Genomic DNA, 23,616 nt, shown 5'->3' with positions numbered 1-23,616 from the left:
TCCTACAGGGAATTACTTTGGAGAACAACACTACCTTCGATATATTTGGAACTCTGGTATATTTGTTTAAACACATTTTTTATATAACTTTTATTATCTTTGCCCCATTCTAGTGTGTGTGCGTGTGTGTGTGTGTGTGTGTGTATTATTAGGGACCATAAACAGATGCAGAGGCTTGTTTTATGTTTGTCGTGGGAGCCCCACCCCCCCTTAGTTTGTCTTAATAGTCTGTCTTCTGAAGCGCGCTGCTCTTTTTTACTTCTCTTCCTGGTACTGATGCTGTAGCTATTAACCAGTTATTGCCTCACAGAAGAGCCTCTTGCTCTCAGGCTGATATTTTGATGACTGGGGCAACCCTTGCTTATATACTCGTAACAATTAAAGAGCAATACAGACTGGAATGCAATTAAGTGCCCAAATATGTAGCTCAAGGGCAGGGATCACCAGCCTTTCCGCTAAAACGAAACCTGTGCGGCTGAGAAAAGTAATGACTGTTCGTGCTGGCGGAGCCCCTTGTCCCTCCCTCCCACACGTACACACACCTTTATCTCAGAGACACTTGGTTCTTTCCCCCGAACTTTTGGCTCTTATGCTTTCCTCCCTGCGTCTGAAAAGCCCGAGGAGGGAGAATGGGGGAGGGGGGCGTGCCGCTCGCTTCCGTACTGGTTTCTGTCCCTAGCAGTCTGGGGGAGGTGCTGGATGAGCTGCCCCAGCCCAGCTGCAGCCAACCCAGGTCCCAGTCCCTGCCCTTTGCTCTCCCGCTTTTCACTAAGTCCCGAGGCCCTGGGGGGTGGGCGTGGGAGTAGCCCTAGCTGAGGCTCGGACGTCCGCCAGGGCGGCTCGGGGGGCCCCAGGCGGTAGCCACGTTCGGATTCTGGCTCGAAGCCAGGGGAGGGAGCTTGGGGTAAGGGGAGGGCCCTGAGGGAGGGGTCAGACTCCTTAGGAAAGAGTTAATGGGAGGAGGGGGAGGGGATAGGACGGAGAGACCGAAGGGAAGGCTCAGGTAGGAAAAGAACAGAGGAGGGAAGCCTGGTGGGGAGAAGGGAGCCTGCAGGACCAGGGGTCAGAGTTAGGGGGCTTCCCCCTGCTGCACCCGCATCCCAGGGCCGCCAACTTACATCCGCGGCGGCGACTTTCAGTTTCATTTCCACGGACCCTCCTGCCTGGGCCGCAGCCGCCGCCGCGATGCCCAGTAAGTTCAGCTGCCGGCAGCTCCGGGAGACGGGCCAGTGCTTCGAGAGTTTCCTGGTCGATCGGGGACTGGACATGGAGACAGATCGCGAGCGGCTGCGGACCATTTATAACTGGGATTTCAAGATCAGGTACGGGCCGGCCCACTCCCCGGCCCAGATTCGCGGGCCCAGCTCGCCGCCACGACCCCCGCCGCGGGGCCACCCTTCCCGCCCCGGGGCGCGGTGGGACGCAGCTCCCCCAGTGGCGCAAGCCGGTCCCGGGGCGGCGCAGACCTCCCCTCCCGCGCCGTGCCCACGCCCCGCCAGCGCCGCCCGGAGCCCGCCCGCTCTGCCCGGCCGGGCCCCTGCGCCCGGTCCCCGCGCAGAGCCTCCCGCGCAGCCCGCGCGCCCCCCCCCCCCACCGGCGGCCCGGGCCGGGGAGCGGGGTCCCGCGCTCACGCGCCGCTCGCGGGGGGAGGGCGGGGAGCGGGGGGGGCGGTTGCGCTCGGCGTGGGGGGAGGGGAACTCGGGAGGGGGGCCCAGGCATCGCGGGACCGCGGGAGGGAGCTGCCTGCCGCTGGCGGCCGGCCCTGGCGCGGGCTCTGCGGGGACCCCCCGCCCCGCTGCCGAGGGGCTGCTGCAGGGGGGGTCCGCTATCCCGGGGAGCTGAGGAGAGCCGGGGTCGGAGGGAGAATCTCGGGCAGCTCGGCAAAGAAGAAAAGGGCGCAAACTACGTGCGTACCAAACCTCCATTAGCACCTGTGGCTTCTCCATGGAGACCCAGGGCCAGCCTCCTGGAGGCCCTTCTCCCCCTGTGGCTGCGGGCTGTTTGGTCCCCTTTTCCGGCTAGCATCGAAGTGAAAATCAGACACTTCTTTCTGGCAAACCACAGAATTGTGCTTCAGAAGCACCTATCAGCAGGCTGCAGCCTTGGGCCGAAAACCACGACACGATTTAACAGGGATAAATGTGAAGACTTACACAAATAAATACGGGGTGGTGGGGATGTCGGCTTCCTGTCTTTCCTCCTGAAAAACGCTCTGGGTTTTAACAGACCAGAAGGCCGGTGTGGCCGCTAAAAGTCAAAGAAGTGGTAGACTGTGTTAACAGAAGTGTGGTTTCGGTTGGGGGAGGACGTAGTGACCAGATCATATCTGGATTTTTTTTTCCCCCAAGTAATGAGTGTCACATTCTAAGAGGGACATTAACAGGCTCGAGCAACATCTGAGAAAGGGGCAACGATTATGACCTGTTTATACCTTCACCCTGTGCTGGGCACTGTGGGGAATCTAAAGATGAATAATACGCGAGCCCAGGGGAGCCAGAGGCTATAATAAAGGCATGGCGTATGCATGCATACAAGATACTATCATAAATGGTCAAATAACGTGAGGAATATAATAGAGATAAGGAATATACTTCTCTCTGCCGAAGAGAATTAAGGAAAGAGCAGTTACAACTGAGACATTATCAGCCCTTCACATCCCTGAATTCACCTATGTTCACAAAATGTAAGTACAGCGTGGTTCTGAACACAAGTCAACTACTTTTGGCTCTGTTACAGAATGTATTCTTTGGATACTTGTTAGACTGGTGGAGAAGACTTTATTTAAGACTGCTGTAGTAGGGGAAAGCAAGCTTTACTCCCAACACAGCAAAGACAGCTGGGAATTGATAGCCAACAGCAGAGAGATGGGTCAGTGGATGGGAAATTACTAAGAGGACACATTAAGGGGTGGGGGGCAAGGTTGAGGCCTAATCGAGAAGGGGGTTCAGAGGAGCCTGACTAAAGTTGGGTCAAGGAGAGAGTCTTTTTATCAGCTCTAAACCAAAGCTACGCAGTATGTTCCAGTCCTGGGGAAAAACAGGCTCTGTCAGACTGCATATACGGAAAACCAGATGTAATGCACATCATGGGTGAATTTAAGGGGTTTCAAAAGTAATTTTTACTATATGCATTTGTTTTTATGCAAATAAGATACCACCCCCTGTAATTATTAGGGAATTTTGTGTTTTCTTATGCAAATAGAAGCCACTCCTGTAATTAGGGAATTCGATGGAGAAGGTGACATTGACCTTGGCCTTGGATTTGAAGGCTAGAGGTAGTGTTAATACTCGGGAGGAGGAAGAGAAAAAGCTTCTATGTTGATTCATATTCTGTCGTGAGACCCAGTCAGAAAAACCTAAGAGGGGGCACCTGGCTGGCTCAGTTGGTAGAGCATGCCACTCTTGATTTCAGGGTCATGAGTTCAAGCCTCGTGTTGGATGTAGAGATTACTTTAAAAAAAAAAAAACAACCTTGAGAAATGTGTGCTTGAAAAGAGAGACATTGGAGAGAACAAGGTAGTAATCCTTGAATATTTTGAAGACTGTCATGGTGGAGAGGATTATACCTGTCACACTCCAGAAGGCAGAACTAGGTTCATTCAACATGCCCCCCGCCCCTCCCCGGGCCTGGTGGCTGGAGATTTCTGTTAGGATTAGAGAGAACTTTATTAACGCATCCTTTAAACCCAGGCTGGAATGCTGTGACATCAACCCTCGTCCTCCCAGTGGGAATTCACTGCTGCTTCCTCTGGGCCCTCGGCGCTCGTTCTCCACAGCCAGGTTATATAGCCCAATTGTGTTGTGCTGGAGCTCATATGTGGCCGGCTCCCCGACCGGACTGTCAGATCGTCTGAAGGTGGGGACAGGCGTTTGGTCACATTTGCACCTTTCGGCAGTCCCCGGGTAGGTCGTAGATGCTCTGTAAGTACTGGCAGATGGAATTGAATTAGTAAGTCGAGTTGATCTAGAGTTGATCTCCGAGAGAATGGGCTGCCCGAGAGCTATAGCAAGTCACCCCCTGGCAGGAATTCTAGGGAGATTTCCTATGCCGGGAGGGGCCAGCTAGGTTATTTCAGGATGTTGTGATGCTCGCTGCCAAGTTGGTCATTATTTAGCAAATAATGTTTAATGAGGCTCTGCGCCTGTGCCTGGGTTCCTGCCTCTCATCGTAGTCTAGTGGGGGTGGGGGGCGGTGGCAGATGTGTGGACAAATGAAACAGAGTCCTGCACGGGCTGGGATAGGGTTTAGATAGCTGGAGTTCAGATCTTGGCTGGGCCACTTACGAGTTTTGCAGTGGATTTTGAACAGCTATCTAAATGTTCCTGTTACCGTGCCTAAAAGAATGCCCTTCTCTGAGGGTTGGGTGAGGCCAAAATGAGCTATGGCCTAGGTAAAAGCCTTTATGTTGTGAAGCCTGTTGCGTGGGCTCTGGAAGTGGTAGCTGTCATTACTACAGTAATGGTTGGGGGGCTGTCGTATGGAGGAACGACGGGTGTCACGAGAAGTTTCATGACAGGAACTTGGGCAGGAGACTCATTCTTTCCTTCAACGAATCTTGGCCGAATGCTTCCTGTGAGCAAAGCAAAACCGCACGAGCTGCTGTAGATGCACAGAAGGGACCTGTCTAAGGAAGGAGGCGGCAGTGAAACATCATTATTTAATTACGGTTGTGATAAGTGCTAGGAACAAAAGGTCCAGGACGCGATTGGAGTGTGTAACTCGGAGCCCCGACCTGGTCTAGGAATCTGAGGTTTCTGGGAGAAAGTGATGTTGGAACAGAATCTGGAAAGATAAACGGGAGTTCACGGACGTAAGGGGGAAGGGGACAGCATTCCAGACCCAGGGGGAGTAGCACCTTCACGAGCTTAGCGTGAACTCCGTGACCGTCACGGGAAGGCCAGAGGGAGGCAGGGGCCCCATGGGGCAGGACCTTGCCCGCTGCCAAGAGGCCTTGTTTGTTTGCTTACTTTTAATCTTAACAGAAATAGGAAAGCACAGAAAGTTCATAGTAGGAGTTGACGGATTCAGGGTTGTAGAAAGATGCTTCTGGCGTGGAGAATGGCTGGGTGGTTAGACCTCTGTTGGCAATAAAGAATACATTTTACTTCGGGGCCTGGGATGCTCCGCTTTCACAGAACAATGTGTGTCCTTGAAACAGTAAGGAGTCTCACTCCCTGCCCTCTGATATTTTTTATTCTGTTCTACTTCAGTTTTATAAAAATCCTGGTCTTGACCCACTAATGAGAGTTGCAACTCACAGTTTGTAAAACACAGAACTAGATGTCCCTTTAAGATCGTTGCCAGATTTGATATTTTGTTCCGAAATGCCGTTCCTCTAGCTGCTTTTCCTGCACTGCATCTAAAAAGATTCATTATTGTTCACCATACAATAACAGGGGCCAAGGGCAGGGCATTACAGACTGAGGAGGCCCACAGGGACAGGAAAGTCTGGAGAGTGATCCAAGTAGTTGGGAATGGCCGAGGTACGGTTGAGGGTTGAGGAGGGATTGACGTGAGGACCTGTGCCTCAGTATCTTCTTCTCTAAAATGGGATAATAATAGTTGCTACCTGGTTGTGAGGATTAAATGAGATCATGCATGCAGGGACTTCAGGAGTGTCCAATAAATGTTGATGGCGTCTGTGTTAGCTTTATCCTTGTTATGCAGAGGATCCAAGTATGCCATATTTAAAAGGTTGGACTCCATCTTCTAGACCGTGGAGTCATGAATGGGGGCCATGATCCAATTTGTGTTTGGCGATAACTCCTGCTGGTTTAGGGGAAGAAACCCAAATGACTAACAAACAGAAGGAAAGATCCTCGACTTGTCAGTGATCAGGGAAATGCAGATTTAAGCAAGGTACCATTTTTGTTTGTTTGTTTATCAGATTGTCAAAAGTTGAAAAGATTGAAGATTTCTGGCGTTAGGGTCTGGGAAAAAGGTATTCTCAAATTCTTGTCAGTGATAACGTTAAGTTTGTACAACCCGTTTAGAGGACGGTTTGGCAGAACTTTCCGAAGTTGTGAAGAGTCATTCTGTTTGACCCGGAAGTTCTGCTTTGAAGGCATTTGTCCCATGAATCTCCTACAAGAGTTTTTGTGCATGGATGGTTATTATAACATCTGAAATAGCCAAAAATTGTAGGTGCCTAACTGTCTATCACTGGACAAGTAGTGAAACACACCACCTGCATTCATACTGTGCTGTCCTTTAGAGCCATTGGAAAGAGCGAGGTGGCTTGGTAAAATGTCCGAGAAGGATGTCCATGGTGGTGAAAGAAGTCTGTTGCAGGAGAGAGTGTGCTGCACATAGGAAAAATTTGTGTGCTTAAAAAAGTCTTTGGGGCACTTGGGTGGCTTAGTCGGTGGAGTGTCTGACTCTTGATCTCAGATCTTTTTTTTTTTTTTTTTTTTTAAGATATTTATTTATTTGAGAGAGAGAGCCAGAGAGTGCTGGGAGAGGGAGAAGCAGGCTCCTCCTCACTGAGCAAGGAGCCCGACACGGGGCTCGATCCCAGGACCCTGGGATCATGACCCTGAGCCAAAGGCAGATGCTTAACCCACTGAGCCACCCAGGCGCCCCAAATGTCTTGAAATTTTTATGCCTTGAAAATATCTCTGGTTTAAGATGATATAAACAACGCCCTCACCAATATTAGCCATATATGTTAAACTCATATACTCCTCTATTTGCTACTTATGATGTTCAGCCAACCACGTTTTGCTTTACATGATGCAGGTACAATATTAACATATCCTTTTCACTTTGGTTCATTTTTCATTCTCTCTTCCTTTCATCATTAAGTAGAACAGAATTAAAGGTAAAAGGTAAGATTTTTCTGCCTAGAGCAGCAGTCCCCAGATTCTTCTCAGGTGCTGATCTCAGGGTTGTGAGTTCAAGCCCCGGATTCGTTGTGGAGCCTACTTAAAAAAAAAAAAAAGTCTAGGGGTGCCTGAGTCCTGCGTCAGGCTCCCTGCTCAGCAGGGAGCCTGCTTCACCCTCTGCCTGCCGCTCTCCCAGCTTGTGCGCTCTCTCTTTGCCAAATAAATAAATAAAATCTTTTTTTTTAAAAAAAGTCTTTATATAAAAAAGTACATATAGAAAAATACACCTCAAACAGTTAAACTGGTAGTTGGGAGTGAGGGCCCTTAATGTTCTGTGTTAGTAAGTTTTTTGATCCTTTGGGTGTCCACCCCATCATTTATCTCTTTATGCACCCGTATGTACATCAAACCTCTCGGTTTGCCCCCTCTGGGATCATTATAATATATCCTTGTTATTGTGGGTCCCTCCCCATATCAGTATCCCACCTCCATTTCCACTTTCTGCCCCATGCTCAGAAAACTCATGATATCAACCAGGGTGTTCTTTGGGTTGTTTTACTTAAAAAGGATCATGCTGGGGCACCTGGGTGGCTCAGTCGCTAAGTGTCTGCCCAGGCTCAGGTCATGATCCCAGAGTCCTGGGATGGATTGAGCCCCAAGTCAGGCTCCCTGCTCCGAGGGGAGCTTGCTTCTCCCTCTCCCTCTGCCTGCCGCTCCCCCTGCTTAATGCTCTCTCTCTCTCAAATAAATAAATAAAATCTTAAAAAATAAATAAATAAAAATAAAAAGGATCATGCTATCTGCGTTTTCCATATCCTGCTTTTCTTACTCAGCAGTACATCACAGAAATCATTCCTGATCATCTGGTAGACCTCTAATACATCGTTGGGATTTTTTTCCCCAACATTTTATTATGACAAACTTCAAACAAAAAGAAAAGTTGAAATGATTGTACAGCAAACCCCCATATACCCTCACCTAGATTTCTTAATTAGTATTTTGCACACCTGTCCATCGATCCATCTTAGTATTTTCGATGCATTTCTGAGTAAGTTACCGACTTCAGTGCACCTCTCCCCAAACACTTCAGCATGATTATTATTAACCGTAAGAGTTCCAAATTTAAGTAAAACTTATAGACCGTGAAATGGACGCATTTTAACTGTACCATTCTATGAGTTTTAACAAATCCATACATCCTGTGTAGTCCCTATCAAGACATAGAACATGACATCACCCCCAAAATTTCCCTCATCTTTCCTGGTTGGTCTTCACCCTTACCCACCCAGAGGAGACCACTGCTCTGATTTTTTTTTTTTTTTTTTTTTGAGATTGTGCTTGTCTGGAACTTCATTTAATGGAATCAAGAGGTATGCACTCTTGGGGTTTTTTGTTTTTTTTAAAAAAAAATTTTATTTATTTATTTGAGAAGGGGGGCAGAGATAGAGAGAGAGAATTCCCAGCAGACTTCCCACTGAGCCCACCATTGGATCTCACAACCCTGAGATCATGACCTGAGCTGAAACCAAGTGTCGGGCGCTTAACCGACTTCGCCACCCAGGCGCCCCAGGTATGCACTCTTGTGAAAGCCACCTTTCACTCAGCATAATGTTTTGTTTGTTTTAAGTAAACTCTACCGCAAACGTGGGGTGAGAACTCATGACCCCAAGGTAGAGAGTCCGCCCGCTCAATCAACTGAGCCAGCCTGGTTGAGATTCATCCATGTTGTGTTCATCAGCAGCTTCTTTTTATCACTGAGTTATTATACTTCCTCTGAATACAAATCACAGTTTGTTTATCTGTTCTTCTGTTCATGAACATTGCTCGGGGTTTAGGGCCATGTTGAATAAAATCTCTGTGAACATTCTTGTACATTTCACATGGGGATATACCTGGGAGGAGAGTTGCTGGGTCACAGGGTAAATATGTGTTTATTTTTATTTTTAAATCTTAGGCAAGTTGCTTGACTTCTTTCTTGGTGGTTGGTAGCTGGACTCATCCTCTGTTGTGACCTTGTCTAGGATGAGGCTTCTCAGCCCTCCCTGGTTCCTGCCGGTTTCCTGAGCCCATTTCTCAACTTCCCCACAACTTACTGATAAATAGCTCTTATCACTTAAGTCAGCCTTAATTTATTCTTTTTGCTTATAACTAATAATTCCAAATGTACGTAGTCATCTAAAAGTAGTGTGACCGGGTCATGGTCTTCATTTTCCTTCCTTTCCACTACCTGCCTCCCTTTATATATATATTATATTTATTTATATGTGTAGTTATTATATATATATTCATATATTATTGTATGTGTGTCCAAGTTTGGACAGTATGTGTAAAGGATTATGTAAATTATATATTTATTATATTTATAATGGTATGTAATACTATTATATAATTACATATATGTCCAAGTTTGGACCATGTATAGAACTTGACATGGAACACCCCAGGCCCCTGCCCAGCAGAGTGCTCTATGTCAGAGCATAGAGTGGTTGAGTGTTTGCAATGTCATCTGTTTTGTCTATAAAAGCATAGTCTGAAATTATTTGATAATCCTTTCACTCATTCTGCCAGCAAGTATTTATTGGATAAATACCAGTGCTAGGTCTGTACTAGGTGTTACGGTTGCATTATTTAATGAATTTTTATTGCACCCGTAATGTTCTTTTCGTTAAAAATCAGAACATTGGGACATATGTTTAGTTTGACATGAAACGGCGCCTTTTTCCGAAGGGATTGTACCAGTTTATACTCTGACAATGCAGGAGTGTTCTGGTGTGTCCATGTCCTCGGCAACATTTGGTGTTGTCGGGCTTTTAAATTTTAGCCATCTGGGTAGGTGTGATGTGTTTTTTTTCACCCCTGCCTAGTATTCCATGGCATTGGCGATTTATTCAGCCATCTCCCTGTTGATGGGCATTTTTTTTGTTTCCAGTTTTCGGCCACTGAATAAATCTGCAGTAAGCATCCTCACTTTACATTACATTAATTACTTTACATTTGTTTTACATTCTAAATATTATTGGATCAGATCCTCAGGCACTGTTCTTTCTATGGGATACCTTCCCAGGAATGTGATTCCTGAGTTAAAGGATACCTATATTTCAGATGTTCGGAGATGTTGCCAGATTATTTCCCGAAAGGTTGTCGTACTTCACCTTTCTACCAGCAATGTTCAAGAGCCCACTTCTGCACATATGCCCAAGAGTAATACATGCTCTATTTTCCACTTTTGTCGGTCTAATGGAAGTAAAATGGTGTCTCAGTGCGACTGTAATTTGCATTTCTCTACCTTTGGAACATCTTTTCATCTGGCCATCTGGATGTGTTCATCTTTTTTCCTAGAAATCTAGGTGCCTAGATGTAGAATACAAGAATTAGGACTTTTTTTTTCCACAAGTATGTAGTAAGTTTCTGATGGAAAAAAATTTTTTTTGTTATGGCTGTCGCCTTAGACCAGGGGTAGGGGAATTTGAGGAGTGGTAATAGGCATGGGGAGTAATTTGAGAAGTACTTAGGTGGTAGTACCCAAGGCGGAAGTGAAGTTGCAAAACTTGCAAAGTTGAGTTCCTCCTGCCCTCGGGCCCATGCGGAAGTTTCCAAAAATAGATTTCACATTCAAATTTTGATTTGGGCTTCTCTCTCTCTGTCTCTCTTTTTAAGATTCATTTATTTGAGAGAGAGTGTGTGTGTTCGAGTGGGGAGAGGGGGCTCAGGGGAAGCAGACTGCCCACTGAGCGGGGAGCCTGACATACGGGGCTCCCTCTCCGGAGCAGGAGATCATGACCTGAGCCGAAACCAAGAGTCGGACGGCCAGCCAACTCAGCCACCCAGGCGCCCTGATTTGGGCTTCTCTTAAAAGCCAAAAGATCTGGCCATCTTGGGCCTCCATTCCCTGCTGGCCACAGCTGTCTGGAGATGAGTAGCAAGGAGTACCTCCCCCCCCCGGCCCCAACCCGAGACAGGGCATGCGCTCTCAGGTTTGCTCAGGCCCCTCAGAGCCCTGTTTGCTCCCCAGCAGTAAGCTGAGAGCCGGCTGCATCTCACAGCACCTGCACTGTTGTTTCCTTAAGTGGAGTTAGGAGGGACGTGAGTCCTTCTTCCACTGATGGCTCAGAAATGGGACTGTGCAGGTGCCGGAGAGGGCTCAGGTAGGGAAGATGCCCGTGGAGCCTGGCTTCTCTTGCCATTTGAGTTTGTGCTCCATCTGTGGAATTTACCAAGGGGCCCTGGTGAATGACAGTGACGCTTCCTGATTTCTGTCCCTTTGCGACTGGACCTCTCGGCGGCAGCATTTGAGCCTGATACCTGATGTGGAGACTTCCTGCTGATTGTCCTCCCTCTCTTAGGAAGTTTTCTCCTCCTCCCTGGGTTGTCCAGGTCACGACTCTTCTCAGAGGACTCACACTGCCTGGGGAGATCCCACACACCTCCATGGTTGTAACTACCACCGAGGACTCCTGAGTGTTAGGCCAGACTCAGGCTTGACTTTGGCCTGAGTTCTCAGTTTCCGACTCCTGGAGCCAGCTGCCTCTGGACCACAGGAGTCTCGAACTGAACATGTCCAAATCCAAACGTTATGGTCGGCCCTCCAGCCTCCTCCTTCTCCTCCTCCTGTCTTTACCTGCTATCTCAGGAATGGTCCCGGAAGCCAAGCCATGGATTTGAGCACTGTCTTCCCCCGCTTCCATTCCCCGCTCCTGTCAATCACCAGATTCTGCTGATTTTACATTCTAAATATTATCAGATCTGGCCCTTCTTCTGTCCTCACCACCACCTCATTCAGGCCCTTGTCATCTTTTAATTGGACTGTTGCAATGGCCTTTTTCTAACTGGTGTCCCTGCCTACAGTCTTGCCTCCAGCAAATCCATCCTCCAATCCTGATGCCAGAGTGATCTGAAATGCACATAAGATCTTGCCACTCCCCTGCTTAAAACCCACCACCCGCGGGGGTTCTGTAACCACAGTGTAGCCTCTGCCGTGGGCTGAAAGTAAGTTGTTGCTACTCCTACTACCACTGCTACTCTTAGTACTACTATTACTACTAATATGAATACTAATAATAGTAGGTAACATTTACTGAGCATTTTCTGTTATGTTCTCGAAATGATTTATTATCTCTTTGAAACAAATTAGAGCTGATTCACAAGTTTTCCGAATAGTATCAGTCTCATTTGCTCGGGGTGAGAAGGGAGAGGGGCAGAGTGACAGGCAGGGGGCACCAGGGAATGGTGCGGATCATAAATGATCTCGTTACACGCTAGTGAGTGACCATGCTGCTTTAGCCTTCCAAGTTAAATAGGGATTACCACGGTTCTTACGAACGAATTTGCTTGCGTTCCCTAGAACGCACCGAGGGAGGGTGGTCAGCTCTCCAGATCTTGGATGTGTCACATGTGGGGATGCCCCCCAGCTCCTGGTTGTCAGGAAAGGAGGGGAAGGGTCAAGTCTAGGCTTCCTGGCCTGGCATGCCAACCTATGTGACCTGGTCCCTGCCCACCTCTGCTGCCGCCCACCCCGCCCACCCCGCCCTTTTCACCGTAGTGCCCCCCGGCTGTGTGTAATACTAATCGTAGCACACCTTACGGAGATCTCCTTATGTGCCAGGCGCTGGGCTAGATGGACACCGCAGCGCCCGTCCCTCATGTAACCCTCATAGCAACCCCACCAGGTAACTTGTCCTTATCCCTGTTCCATAGGGGAGGAAAGTGAGACTCCAAGAAGTGACGTAGCCCGAGGTGACCCGGCCAGGGGCCAAGTGGGAGGTCCCCCTGACCCCCTGCACCTGTTCTTGCATAGCCCTCCACCTTGGCTCACACTTGGCGCTCCGAGCTCTCGTGCGTGGTTGACACCCATTCCTTCTTCAGGACTCGGTTCAGACCGCTGTCCCCGGGAAGCCTTCGTGGCCAGCCTGGCTCCGTGCTCCTCCTCGGCTGCGCCCCCGGCAGCAACGCCGGAATCCATGTGTTCAGTCTATGCTGGGTTCCTTGAGGCAGGCCTGGGTCTCCTGCCTCATTGAACCACCCCCCCAGGGCCTAGCGCAGGGTCTGGCACATAACAGGTCTCTGTAAGTGTTGAGTTGACTAAACTGAATTCCAGGCACTAAACCTTGAGGTTATTGTCCTTCTGACCAGTTTTCCCTGTCTTCACCTTCTCTAGGCACAAAACCAAGCTATTTGATCTCTGGAGAAGGATCCTTTCCCTTCCTGCTTGGGTTCCACCTGCACCCTTTGACTTCAGGTGGAAACTGCTGTCTGATCAGCCACCTTGTCCACACACCCTGGACATCTGTGCTCTCTCTGACCCCTCTCTCCCTCCTCACCGTCAGGCAGGACCCCAGGTCCACCCCTCCGAATCAGCTCACTCGGCTTCCCCTTAACCCTAGCTCTTTCCGCTGGGTTGCTGCTATCTTTTTTTTTTCTGCCCCCGCCCCCGCAAATCTTCATTTCTTTGTCTCTCTTCCCTTAGTCCTCCAAATCACCAGCCCAATACTGGGCTTTCCTCCTCAGAAATGCACACTCTACAACCTGCTGTTTTAAAACAATCATATTTTGTCTTGGGAAGTCCTCTTGAATTCCCTGAAAACATTAAAAATTCCTATGACCCCGGCCTGAGTCTCTGTCCCTGGGTCCTGTCCTGTTCCGCAGCAGGGCTGGTGTGTCCCACACAGAGCGACCCGCAGACAGCGTCCCCTTCCCCCCCCCCCCCCCCCCCCCACCCCTCCCCCGGCAGCCCTGCCTTCCCTCACTTCCCAGTCTCCTCTGCTTCCGGCAGCTTTGGGACCCCTGCCCCTGGCTTCTCCTCCATGCTGTATGGAATGAAGATTGCAAATCTGGCCTACGTCACCAAGACTCGGGTCAGGTTCTTCAGACTCGACCGCTGGGCCAACGTGTGGTTCCCAGAAAAGAGGAGAGTGAAGCTGGGGTCAGACATCAGCAAACACCACAAGTCACTGCTAGCCAAGATCTTCTACGACAGGTGTGTGGGTGTGGGTGTTGGCGGGGGGAAGCTGTCTGGCTGAGGGAAGAGTGGGTGGCCTCAGTTTGGGGTAAGGCCCCCTCCTTCAAGGAGTGGGGGAAGGGTAGGGAAAGAGCTAGTTGGGTCTGGGGAGAGGCGGTGGGGTTCCTGAGCTCAGCGGGCACTTCGCCAGCCTCCCCTGTTCTAGGCCCCTCCTGTCCCAGCCCCGCCTTGACTCCCGCTCTCCCCAGGGCTGAGTATCTTCACGGGAAACATGGGGTGGACGTGGAAGTCCAGGGGCCCCATGAAGCCCGAGATGGGCAGCTCCTTATCCGCCTGGATTTGAACCGCAAGGAGGTGCTGACCCTGAGGCTTCGGAACGGAGGAACCCAGCCTGTCACCCTCACTCACCTCTTCCCACTCTGCCGGACCCCCCAGTTTGCCTTCTACAATGGAGACCAGGAGCTCCCCTGCCCACTGGGCCCCGGTGAGTGGGTTTCCGCAGGAAAGAGCCTTTGGTGGACAGGGGCTTGCCCTGGGAGGAGTTGGTGCCTCTGGAAACACGCTCTTGCTGTCCCTCTGTTGGGTGGGGGGGGCGGGGGGCTCCTACCCTGAGCTGCGGCTGCTGGGGGAGCGTCCTTCCCCTGTCCCCTCTCACTCCGCTGTCCCCCTCAGGCGAGTGCTACGAGCTCCATGTCCATTGCAAGACCAGCTTTGTGGGCTACTTCCCGGCCACGGTGCTCTGGGAGCTGCTGGGCCCCGGGGAGCCGGGTTCAGAAGGAGCTGGTACTTTCTACATTGCCCGATTCTTGGCCGCCGTTGCCCACAGTCCCCTGGCTGCACAGCTGAAGCCCACGACTCCCTTCAAGCGGACCCGGATCACTGGAAACCCTGTAGTGACGAGCCGGATAGAGGAAGGAGAGAGACCTGATCGGTAACTCCTTTTCCCTCCAACCCAGTCCAGGCTGGGGTGCCCTGCGTGACAGTGGGGGCCCGTGGGAAGAGCCCAGAGCCCGAGCCGGCGCCCCTTTCCCAAGTGAGTTTGTAACTCCTCTGGGCCTCGGAGACCTTTTCTGTTGGGGAAGAAAGTTGCAGGTGACTCTGAAAAAATGCTAAGCATTTTCGATCGTATGATAGATAGTCAGGCAGCCTGTGGTAGACCCCTCTCTCTCTCCTTTTTACAGATTTATGGAGATAATTCACATACCATACAATTCACCCATTTAAAGGTTCTCAGGGCAACTATCCCCATGATCCGTCTTAGAACACTTCATCACCCACAAAGGAACCCATGCCCTTTAGCTGCCACCCCATTTGCTCCCCATTCCTCCCAGCCCTGAGCAACCACGCATGTGCCTTCTGTGTCTATAGATTGCCTATATGGACATTTGATATGAGTGGAATCCTATAATTTGTTTAGACCTCTTTTTTTGACATGGCTAGAGGTTTACAAGATACTGAGCTAGAAAAGCAAACTGTAGGCAATTGAGCTCTTTTTGTTAAAACTATATGTATGTAATACAAATTGGCAAAGTCTAGAAGTTTACCTACCAAAAAGTTAAATGTTGGTTATCCCTGGATGATGAGAATGTGATTTATTTACTCATTTATTAGCTATTTTCTGATCACTTATACCCATACTATTTACATATACGTGTCTTACATATGTGGGGTTTTTCTTTTTTAAGATTTTATTTATTTATTTGACAGAGACAGAGAGAGAGCACAAGCAGGGGGAGCGGCAGGCAGAGGGAGAGGGAGAAGCAGGCTCCCCACTGAGCAGAGAGCCCGATGCGGGGCTCGATCCCAGGACCCTGGGATCATGACCCGAGCCGAAGGCAGACGCTTAACTGACTGAGCCACCCATGCGCCCCCATATGTGTTTTTTGAAAGTTTCCAAGTATGGTGCTTTCCAAAAATGAGACCGGTCGAGCCTTGGGATGAGCAGCTTCATCGGGTAGTGAGTTCTGCCTCCTTGGGCAAAAGCTGCTGACCCCCTTCAGCAATAGTTTTCTAGAAGGGCTTCTTGCATCTTCCGGGGAGGGGCCTTCTCCACCTCTCTGAAGGGGAGAGAGTTCTGAATTTGTGGTCACTTTGCTTCCCCCACTCTTGCAGCGCTAAGGGCTATGACCTGGAGCTGAGTATGGCGCTGGGCACATACTACCCACCCCCTCGCCTCCGGCAGCTGCTCCCCATCCTTCTTCAGGGGACAAGTATCTTCACTGCCCCAAAGGAGATTGCAGAGATCAAGTAAGAGCCACCCTTCCGCGCCCCTCATGCTGCTCTCTGTGTCTCTTCGCACTGCCCCGTAGTCTGTCCTCAGCCTCCTGTGCTCCGTTCCTTCATTCCCGTACTGAGCAGGCCCTGTTCAAGGTGAATCATTCACATGACGGCCTTGCCCATGGCAGTGGGGGAAAATGAGCATCTATCTCATGGTTTCATGTAGTGCTGAGGGCTACGAAGAACGCAGGTAAAGCTGCACTTTCAGATAAGGGGATGGGGTGTGCTGTCTTGCGGAGGGCAGTTAGTGCTGGCCTCTTTGAGAAGGTGATATTTGAGCAGAGAATGACATTTGAATGAGGCGAGGGCGTACGTCACAGGAGCATCTTGGCGGGAGAATGTTCCAGGCCCTAGGATCCGTGGTGCGGATGCCAAGTCAGGTCTGAGGTGGGGGCAGGGGCGTCGGAAGGAAGGAGTGGAGAGCCGGGGCTCCGTGCTCCGAGGCCTCGGAGCCCCACCCACTTCTCTGCCCTTCTAGTCTCTGATTCCTGGTGCTTCCAGGGCCCCAGAGCTGTGGATGGGAGAGGAGAGGGTGGCTGCTCCCAGGCAGTGCGGTGCCTGACCCGTCCTGTTCTCCCGTCCACCCGCCCGTCACGCCAGGGCCCAGCTGGAGACAGGCCTGCAGTGGAGGAACTACGAGGTGAAGCTCCGGCTCCTGCTGCACCTGGAGGAGCTGCAGATGGAGCATGACATCCGCCATTATGACCTGGAGTCGGTGCCCATGACCTGGGACCCCGCAGACCAGAACCCCAGGCTGCTCACACTGGAGGTCAGGGCTCGGATCTGGTGCAGGGAGGGCGGGCTCACATCAGCCAGCCCGTAGGCTGAGGGGGGAACATGTTCCTGCCCCCAGAGGGCTCAGCAAGGAGCAGAGTAGGCCTCCTCTGCCCCGATGGGTGTCGGAGCAGGGCCATGGGGAGGGAGGGCCTAGGTTTTAGTCCACACAGGGCTACTGCTAACTATGCGGCCTTGAGCAAGTCCCGTGCTCTCTCTGGGCCTTAGTTCCCTTATCTGAAAAGTACAGAGCTGGGCTAGATAATTCTTAGATCCCTTCCCGCTCTCAGATGTCGAGTGTCGTACGCATAAGCCCCGAGTAACACATGAGCATAGAGTCCTGCACTCGGGCGCCGAGGAGGACACCAGCTAAGAGAGGCGGGGGCTGGGGATGAGCAGGGAAAGGTTCCTGCAGTAGCTGAGCTTCGAGCAAGATTTCAAGGGCAGAGTAGGATCCGAGTTGGCCAAGAGGGCAAACGGATGGGCTGGGAATCTGGCTTTCAAGTCCTGAAATTGTTCAGGGAGCGTTCCCAGGACTGCTGGGCTCAGCATCTCTGTGCAGTTGGGGCAGACTTGTCTCTTTGCTCATCCCCCGACTTCTGCCCTGGCAGGTGGAAGAGGAAAGCAGCAAAGCTCCCTGGGTCTTGGGGTAGAAGGACAGCGCCTCAGTCCTTGTCCCTCAGAGGAGGTCTGGAGAGCCGGGCGGCTGGGCCCTCCAGTAGCCATCCCTGGGATAGAAGCTTGCTTGTGTCCACACCCCACAGGTTCCCGGGGTGACCGAGAGCCGCCCCTCAGTGCTACGGGGTGACCACCTGTTCGCACTTTTGTCCTCTGAGACCCATCAGGAGGACCCTGTCACCTACAAGGGCTTTGTACATAAGGTGGAACTGGACCGTGTCAAGCTGAGCTTTTCCACGAGGTGGGTGTTGGGGGAACAATGAGCTGCCAGTAGGGTGTATAGATATTTCTTAGGCCAGAGCAGCAGATGTGTTTCTCCCTGAGATGAGGGGTACCCCGGGGACAGAGCTTTTCTTCAGGGGGAACCCCGAGATGCCTCAGTAGCAGCTTCTGCTGGTGGGACTGGAAATCAGGGTAGATGCAGAGAGTCCTGGCCCCTGACTGGAGCTCTTTCCCCCTCTCCTTTCCCAAAGCCTCCTGAGCCGCTTTGTGGATGGGCTGACCTTCAAGGTGAACTTTACCTTCAACCGCCAGCCCCTGCGGGTGCAGCACCGCGCCCTGGAGCTCACGGGGCGCTGGCCGCTGTGGCCCATGCTCTTTCCCGTGGCCTCCCGTGGGGTCCCGCTGCTGCCCTCAGATGTGAAGCTCAAGTGAGACCGGGCAGGGGTGCTCTGGGGCTACTTGGAGTGGGGGGCACTGGGGATGGAGTCGGGAAGGCCTTTGTGACACCAGGTGACATCCTGTTTCGGGCCCCTCTGCCAGGCTATATGACCGCAGTCTGGAGTCGAACCCTGAGCAGCTGCAGGCCATGAAGTACATTGTCATGGGTACCACCCGTCCAGCCCCCTACATCATCTTTGGGCCTCCGGGCACTGGCAAGACTGTCACCCTAGTGGAAGCCATCAAGCAGGTGGGGCCTGAGCATAGACCCGGGGCCTACGCTGAGTCCCCCGGGGACCAAGCAGCTCCCAGATTCTGGGTGCCTCCAGCTCCCTGATCACCCCCGGGCTGGCCTCAAGAGTCCGTGTGGCCGCTGAGCATTGTTGGGCAGGGTGGGTCCTGCACGACTCGGGAGTCACCAATCATGTTTCGGCCATCATAGACTCGAATGTTTACTACACCAAGTTTCCAGCAGTAAAGTGCGTACTTGGACTGGGGGGCGGGGGGTGGTCAGAACTTGCCTTTTGTGTCACTGCCTCCCTCAGGTCTGGGACACAAATGCCACCCCGTGCCAACATGAGTCACAACCAAGTCTCTCCCCTACCCCTCCCTCTGGAGCCAAAGAAGCTGCTTCCCACACTCTGCCTATCCCCACCCCAGGTGGTGAAACACTTGCCCAAAGCCCACATCCTGGCCTGCGCTCCGTCCAACTCAGGGGCTGACCTCCTCTGTCAGCGGCTCCGGGTCCACCTGCCCAGCTCCATCTACCGCCTCCTGGCCCCCAGCAGGGACATTCGCATGGTGCCCGAGGACATCAAGGTACCTGGAGAAGTGTGCAGGGCTGAGGGACGGCAGGTGCTGGGAGGTTCAGGGTAGATGCTGGGGCCAGGAAATGAGGTTACCTGGATTCTGATACTCGCTGCAGGAGCTTGGGTGGGTCGGGACCCCTCTCTGGCCTTCCATTTCCGTGCGTGGGCGGTGAAGAAAATTGCCTGGGAGACCCAGAGTGAGGGTGAGGGTGGGTGGAGCTGGCTGATCCCCCCCCCTCTCTCCACACTCCACAGCCCTGCTGCAACTGGGATGCAAAGAAGGGGGATTACGTGTTTCCCGCCAAGAAGAAGCTGCAGGAATATCGTGTCTTGATTACCACCCTCATCACGGCCAGCAGGTGGGAAGTGTGTGCGTGTGGGTGTATGTGTGTGTCCATCGTGTGTGTAAGTAAGGAGGTAGTGGGCTGGGGAAGAACAGTGCCTGGCAGTGGGGTGAGGGCCCAGCCAGGGTGGGCATTCACGTTTGGTGGTCAGGTGCCCGGATATGACCCCTGCTCGGCCTGACGCTCCCCAGGTTGGTCTCAGCTCAGTTTCCCATCGATCACTTCACACACATCTTCATCGACGAGGCCGGCCACTCCATGGAGCCCGAGAGTCTGGTGGCCATAGCAGGTGAGGGGTTCAGGGTGGGCTGCGTGTGTACCGCCCTGCATGGGGTTGGGGGAGGTCCCGCTGCTTAACTTTCTCCCCACGGCACCCCGCCTCTCAGGGCTGATGGAAGTCAAGGAAACAGACAATCCAGGAGGGCAGCTGGTGCTGGCAGGAGACCCTAGGCAGCTGGGGCCCGTGCTGCGCTCCCCGCTGACCCAGAAGCATGGGCTGGGGTACTCACTGCTGGAGCGGCTGCTGACCTACAACGCCCTATACAAGAAGGGCTCCAATGGCTATAACCCCCAGTTCATAACCAAGCTGCTGCGCAACTACAGGTAGCCCCGCCCCCTCACCGTGCCTTCACCCGCCCCGCGCAGCCCCGCGCCCGCGGCTCCATCCTGCGGTCCTGCTGCTCCCAGGTTACGGGATCTCCACTCTGGCCCCATCACTGCTACTCATGGGCTCTGGCCTTGCAAGTGGCTTCACTTTAGAGCGGTTTGCTTAGCTGTGTGTTGCGGGATTGTCTGGTCTCCCGGCAGTCCGAGGAGAAATCAGCAAAATTGGGACAAGGCGGTTTTTCATAAACCTAATCGTTACTCAAATTAAAGAGCTGTATATCTGCTTTAGTCAAGGAGTTCATGTACCTAACATGCTCAGATGAATTCCTAAGTTCGGAGTTCCTCAGATTAAGTCCCACTTACGAGTTCAGTCGGCCTTAGCTGTTGTGTTATTACTTCTGCTTTTAGAGTTAACACGTTATTTCGTCAAATAATGGCAATAGTAGATGATCAGTGTTTTTGTACTGTCCGTCCTTGGCAAAATTGAAACCTGAGGATGGGTTCCCCCTTTCTTGTGTTTTCCTTTTAAATTTGGCCCATGAAATCCACGGACCAGATGCTCTCGGGAACCCCGTTGGGTTCTGCCTCGTGCAGTTGAGTGCCTAGCGGCGCACCATAGCTCAACAGGTCTGCCGTCCAGGGGGTGGGCAACAGGAGGATGATGTGTGTGGACCCAGAGCAGGTAGAGCAGGGGGAACCCCGAGGGTGGGGCAGAAGTAATCTTCCTCCTCCGCCTCCCAGGTCCCACCCCACCATCCTGGATATCCCTAACCGACTCTATTATGAAGGGGAGCTGCAGGCCTGTGCCGACGTTGTGGACCGAGAGCGTTTCTGCCGCTGGGAGGGTCTGCCTCGACAGGTGAGGCTGAACAGGGCAGGGGCTCAGGCTGCCGCCCCTGTACCCCAGCTTCCCTCCTACTGAAGGTGCAAGGTAGGAGGCGGCTCTGAGTGGAAGTCACAGGCTTTGTCACCTTGGCCTGGGATCCCACATTGCCTGCATGGGTGTGGGGGTGGAAGGGAAGGGAGACGGGAGGTCTGGCTGAAGGTTTCCCCTGACCCCCTATCCAGGGCTTTCCCATCATCTTTCATGGCGTAATGGGCAAGGATGAGCGTGAGGGCAACAGCCCATCATTCTTCAACCCGGAAGAGGCTGCCACAGTGACTTCCTACCTGAAGCTGCTTCTGGCCCCCTCCTCCAAGAAGGGCAAAGCCCGCCTGAGCCCCCGAAGCGTGGGTGTCATCTCTCCATATCGGAAGCAGGTCAGGCCCTCAGTTCCCATCGAGGGTGGGACACCCCCCCCCTCCAGATGGCACCTCCTTCGTAGCCAGATCACTAGGTGGAGGTTCCAGGAGCTCAGGCCTCTGCTGGCCCCATATCTCAGAAGAGCTCAGAGGTCAGCTGTCCCTGCCTCTTTGCCCCCCAGCTCCCTGGCCACCTGCCTGGCTCCCTTTTGCACTGGGGTAATGGAATGAGAGAAAGGCACCTGTCCCCATCTTCCAGGTGGAAAAAATCCGTCATTGCATCACCAAACTTGACAAGGAGCTTCGGGGACTGGATGACATCAAAGACTTGAAGGTGACACTCACCACTGTTGCACACTCCCCGCACTTCCCTCCACTCCCAGAGACCTCCCCAGGTGCCCCACGCTCACTGGCTCACTGCCTGAGACACAGCGGGGCCCTCCCCAGCCCTCTCCCTCCTGCAGATCCCGGCTTGGCGGCTTGTCCTTCTGGGCCAGGACCAAGAAGCACCCCACCAGATTCTTGATTCTTACCCACCAGGCCGGTTTGAGGCCTCTGCCCTGAGGATGAAGTCCGAACTCCCAGCCTGCCTGACCCGTCATGTGATAGTGTCCCTGCTCACCCTTCCCACCCTCTGAGTCAGTCAGTGCTTGGACTCTCAGGTGGTGCTTCTCACCACTGCCTGCAGATAAGAATCACCTGGAAAGCTTTTAGTGCGCCCGCTGCCAGAGCCCCACCTGGCGGGTTGGCACAGCTACCTGGGGCCAGAACCAGGGCATCGCTATTTTTGTAGGGCTCCTCAGGTGATCTAGCGTGCAGCCGGGGTTTGCTCTCCGATTTAAAGGCCTCCAGTTTGTCTTTAACAAGTACTTAGTGATTGTCTTTCTGCAAGTTTGAAAACCACTGCTCTGAGTTACCAAGTCCTTGCAGCCGTGTTTTCTTGGCTGAGAACCCTTTCTAGCCCGCACCCCACCCCCTTACCTGGATTCCCCCTTCAGGTGTCAGCTTCCAGGGCAATCTTCCCATTCTCTTTCCTGCCCACTCCCTCCACTGCGACGAATGCCCGGGGACTTCCCTGCACCAGCCTTGGAGCTCCAGCTCCCTGAGGCAGGGCACACCCCTCTGCTTCCCCTGTGAGCCCCACGCTGCAGGCCCTGTCTCTCACCCTCCAGGTGGGCTCCGTGGAAGAGTTCCAAGGCCAAGAGCGCAGCGTCATCCTCATTTCCACCGTCCGGAGCAGCCAGAGCTTTGTGCAGCTGGATCTGGACTTTAACCTGGGTTTCCTTAAGAACCCCAAGGTTCGAGGGCTGGTGGCTGGTTTGAGGAATTCTTCCTTCCTTAAGGTCCTTCCCTCCCATGACCCTAGCACTCCTTCCTTCCAGAGGTTCAACGTGGCTGTGACCCGGGCCAAGGCTTTGCTCATCGTGGTGGGCAACCCGCTCCTCCTGGGCCATGACCCTGACTGGAAAGTGTGAGCATTCCCACCCCCATAATCCCTCTGGGTAGCCACAACCTCCAGCCTGGGGCAGGTGCAGCTAGATTAAGCACCTCCTTGTGGCTCAGTTAATCCGCAGGTCTGTTCAGTGGGTTCGTCGGTTCGTCCTCACAATACCCCCATTTAAGTTACCTGGCAGAGGATAAGCAACTGGCCTGGAGGCACAGGCCGGTGTAGCAGGACCAAGGCCTAGCCTCCAGCTTCTAACAGCGCTCTTCGGCCAGGCTTGCGCAGCTCTATGTGTGTGACTGTCCCTGTACCCCACAGATTCCTGGAGTTCTGTAAAGAAAACGGGGGGTATACCGGGTGCCCCTTCCCTGCCAAACTGGACCTGCAGCAGGGACAGAACTTGCTCCAAGGCCTGAGCAAGCTCAGGCCCTCTACCTCAGGTATGGCTGGGCCAGGTAGGGGACAGCACTAGGGGAGGAGGTAAGGAAGACAGGCTCACCTCTTTTCTTTCTAGGGCCCCAAAGTCACGACTACCTCCCCCAGGAGCGGGAGGGAGAAGATGGCCTGTCCCTGCAAGTAGAGCCAGAGTGGAGGAATGAGCTCTGAAGACACAGCTGACCGCCTTCTCACACCAGCCAAGCCTTAACCGCCCACCCGACCCTGAACCAGAACCCAGCCTGAACCAGAGCCCAGCCGAGCTGCCCCTCCGCGGGACAGGAAGGCTGGGGAGGGAGTTTACAACCCAAGCCATTCCAGCCCCTCCCCTGCTGGGGAGAATGACACATCAAGCTGCTAACAATTGGGGGTAGGGGGAGGAAGAAAAACTGAAAACAAAATCTTGTTCTATGCAAAAGCCTCCTTGTCTCCTCAGCCTGGCCCGCTCTGGCCTTGTGGCCTTCCTGAGCTCCCAGGCCGACCCCAGATGGGAGGGTGGGACTGTCACACCCTGCCCAAGGCCATACCCCTCCCGACCAGAGAGGAACCCAGCCCCCAGGTCCAGGGG

General features: G+C 52.7%; 2 protein-coding genes across 7 annotated transcripts in view; one reads left to right on the top strand and one right to left on the bottom strand.

Annotated features, from left to right (window-relative positions):
- Nucleotides 1-1,141, bottom strand: part of ST7L (suppression of tumorigenicity 7 like) — a 123,461-nt gene extending 122,320 nt beyond the window's left edge. Inside the window, exon 1 of the mRNA XM_032421444.1 lies at nt 1,119-1,141. The gene's annotated coding sequence lies outside the window, so the exon portion shown is untranslated. The remainder of the gene's footprint in view (nt 1-1,118) is intronic.
- MOV10 (Mov10 RISC complex RNA helicase) lies at nt 981-23,466 on the top strand. 6 transcript variants are annotated; one of them, XM_032421362.1, is made up of 22 exons: nt 1,235-1,322; nt 11,670-11,810; nt 12,979-13,059; nt 13,594-13,797; nt 14,028-14,263; nt 14,452-14,710; nt 15,892-16,026; nt 16,657-16,825; nt 17,595-17,749; nt 17,982-18,158; nt 18,271-18,418; nt 18,829-18,987; nt 19,233-19,336; nt 19,513-19,610; nt 19,708-19,924; nt 20,669-20,786; nt 20,996-21,187; nt 21,429-21,503; nt 22,342-22,467; nt 22,552-22,640; nt 22,932-23,053; nt 23,128-23,466. In XM_032421362.1, the coding sequence occupies exons 4-22, from the start codon at nt 13,625-13,627 to the stop codon at nt 23,217-23,219; spliced, it is 2,844 nt and encodes a 947-aa protein (XP_032277253.1). In that variant the 5' UTR covers nt 1,235-1,322; nt 11,670-11,810; nt 12,979-13,059; nt 13,594-13,624; the 3' UTR covers nt 23,220-23,466. The 6 variants fall into 6 exon arrangements, with proteins under 6 accessions (XP_032277242.1, XP_032277283.1, XP_032277253.1 ...); XM_032421376.1 differs by lacking the exon at nt 1,235-1,322 and adding an exon at nt 1,777-1,906; XM_032421372.1 differs by lacking the exon at nt 1,235-1,322 and adding an exon at nt 1,777-2,683.
- The last annotated feature ends 150 nt before the right edge of the window (nt 23,467-23,616 follow it).

This window comes from Phoca vitulina, unplaced genomic scaffold (genome assembly GCF_004348235.1).
Source record: "Phoca vitulina isolate PV1807 unplaced genomic scaffold, GSC_HSeal_1.0 scaffold2, whole genome shotgun sequence".
Classification (NCBI taxonomy): Eukaryota; Metazoa; Chordata; class Mammalia; order Carnivora; family Phocidae; genus Phoca; species Phoca vitulina.
The sequence above is the reverse complement of the archived record's forward strand: the minus strand, read 5'-3'. Positions and strand labels throughout refer to the sequence as shown.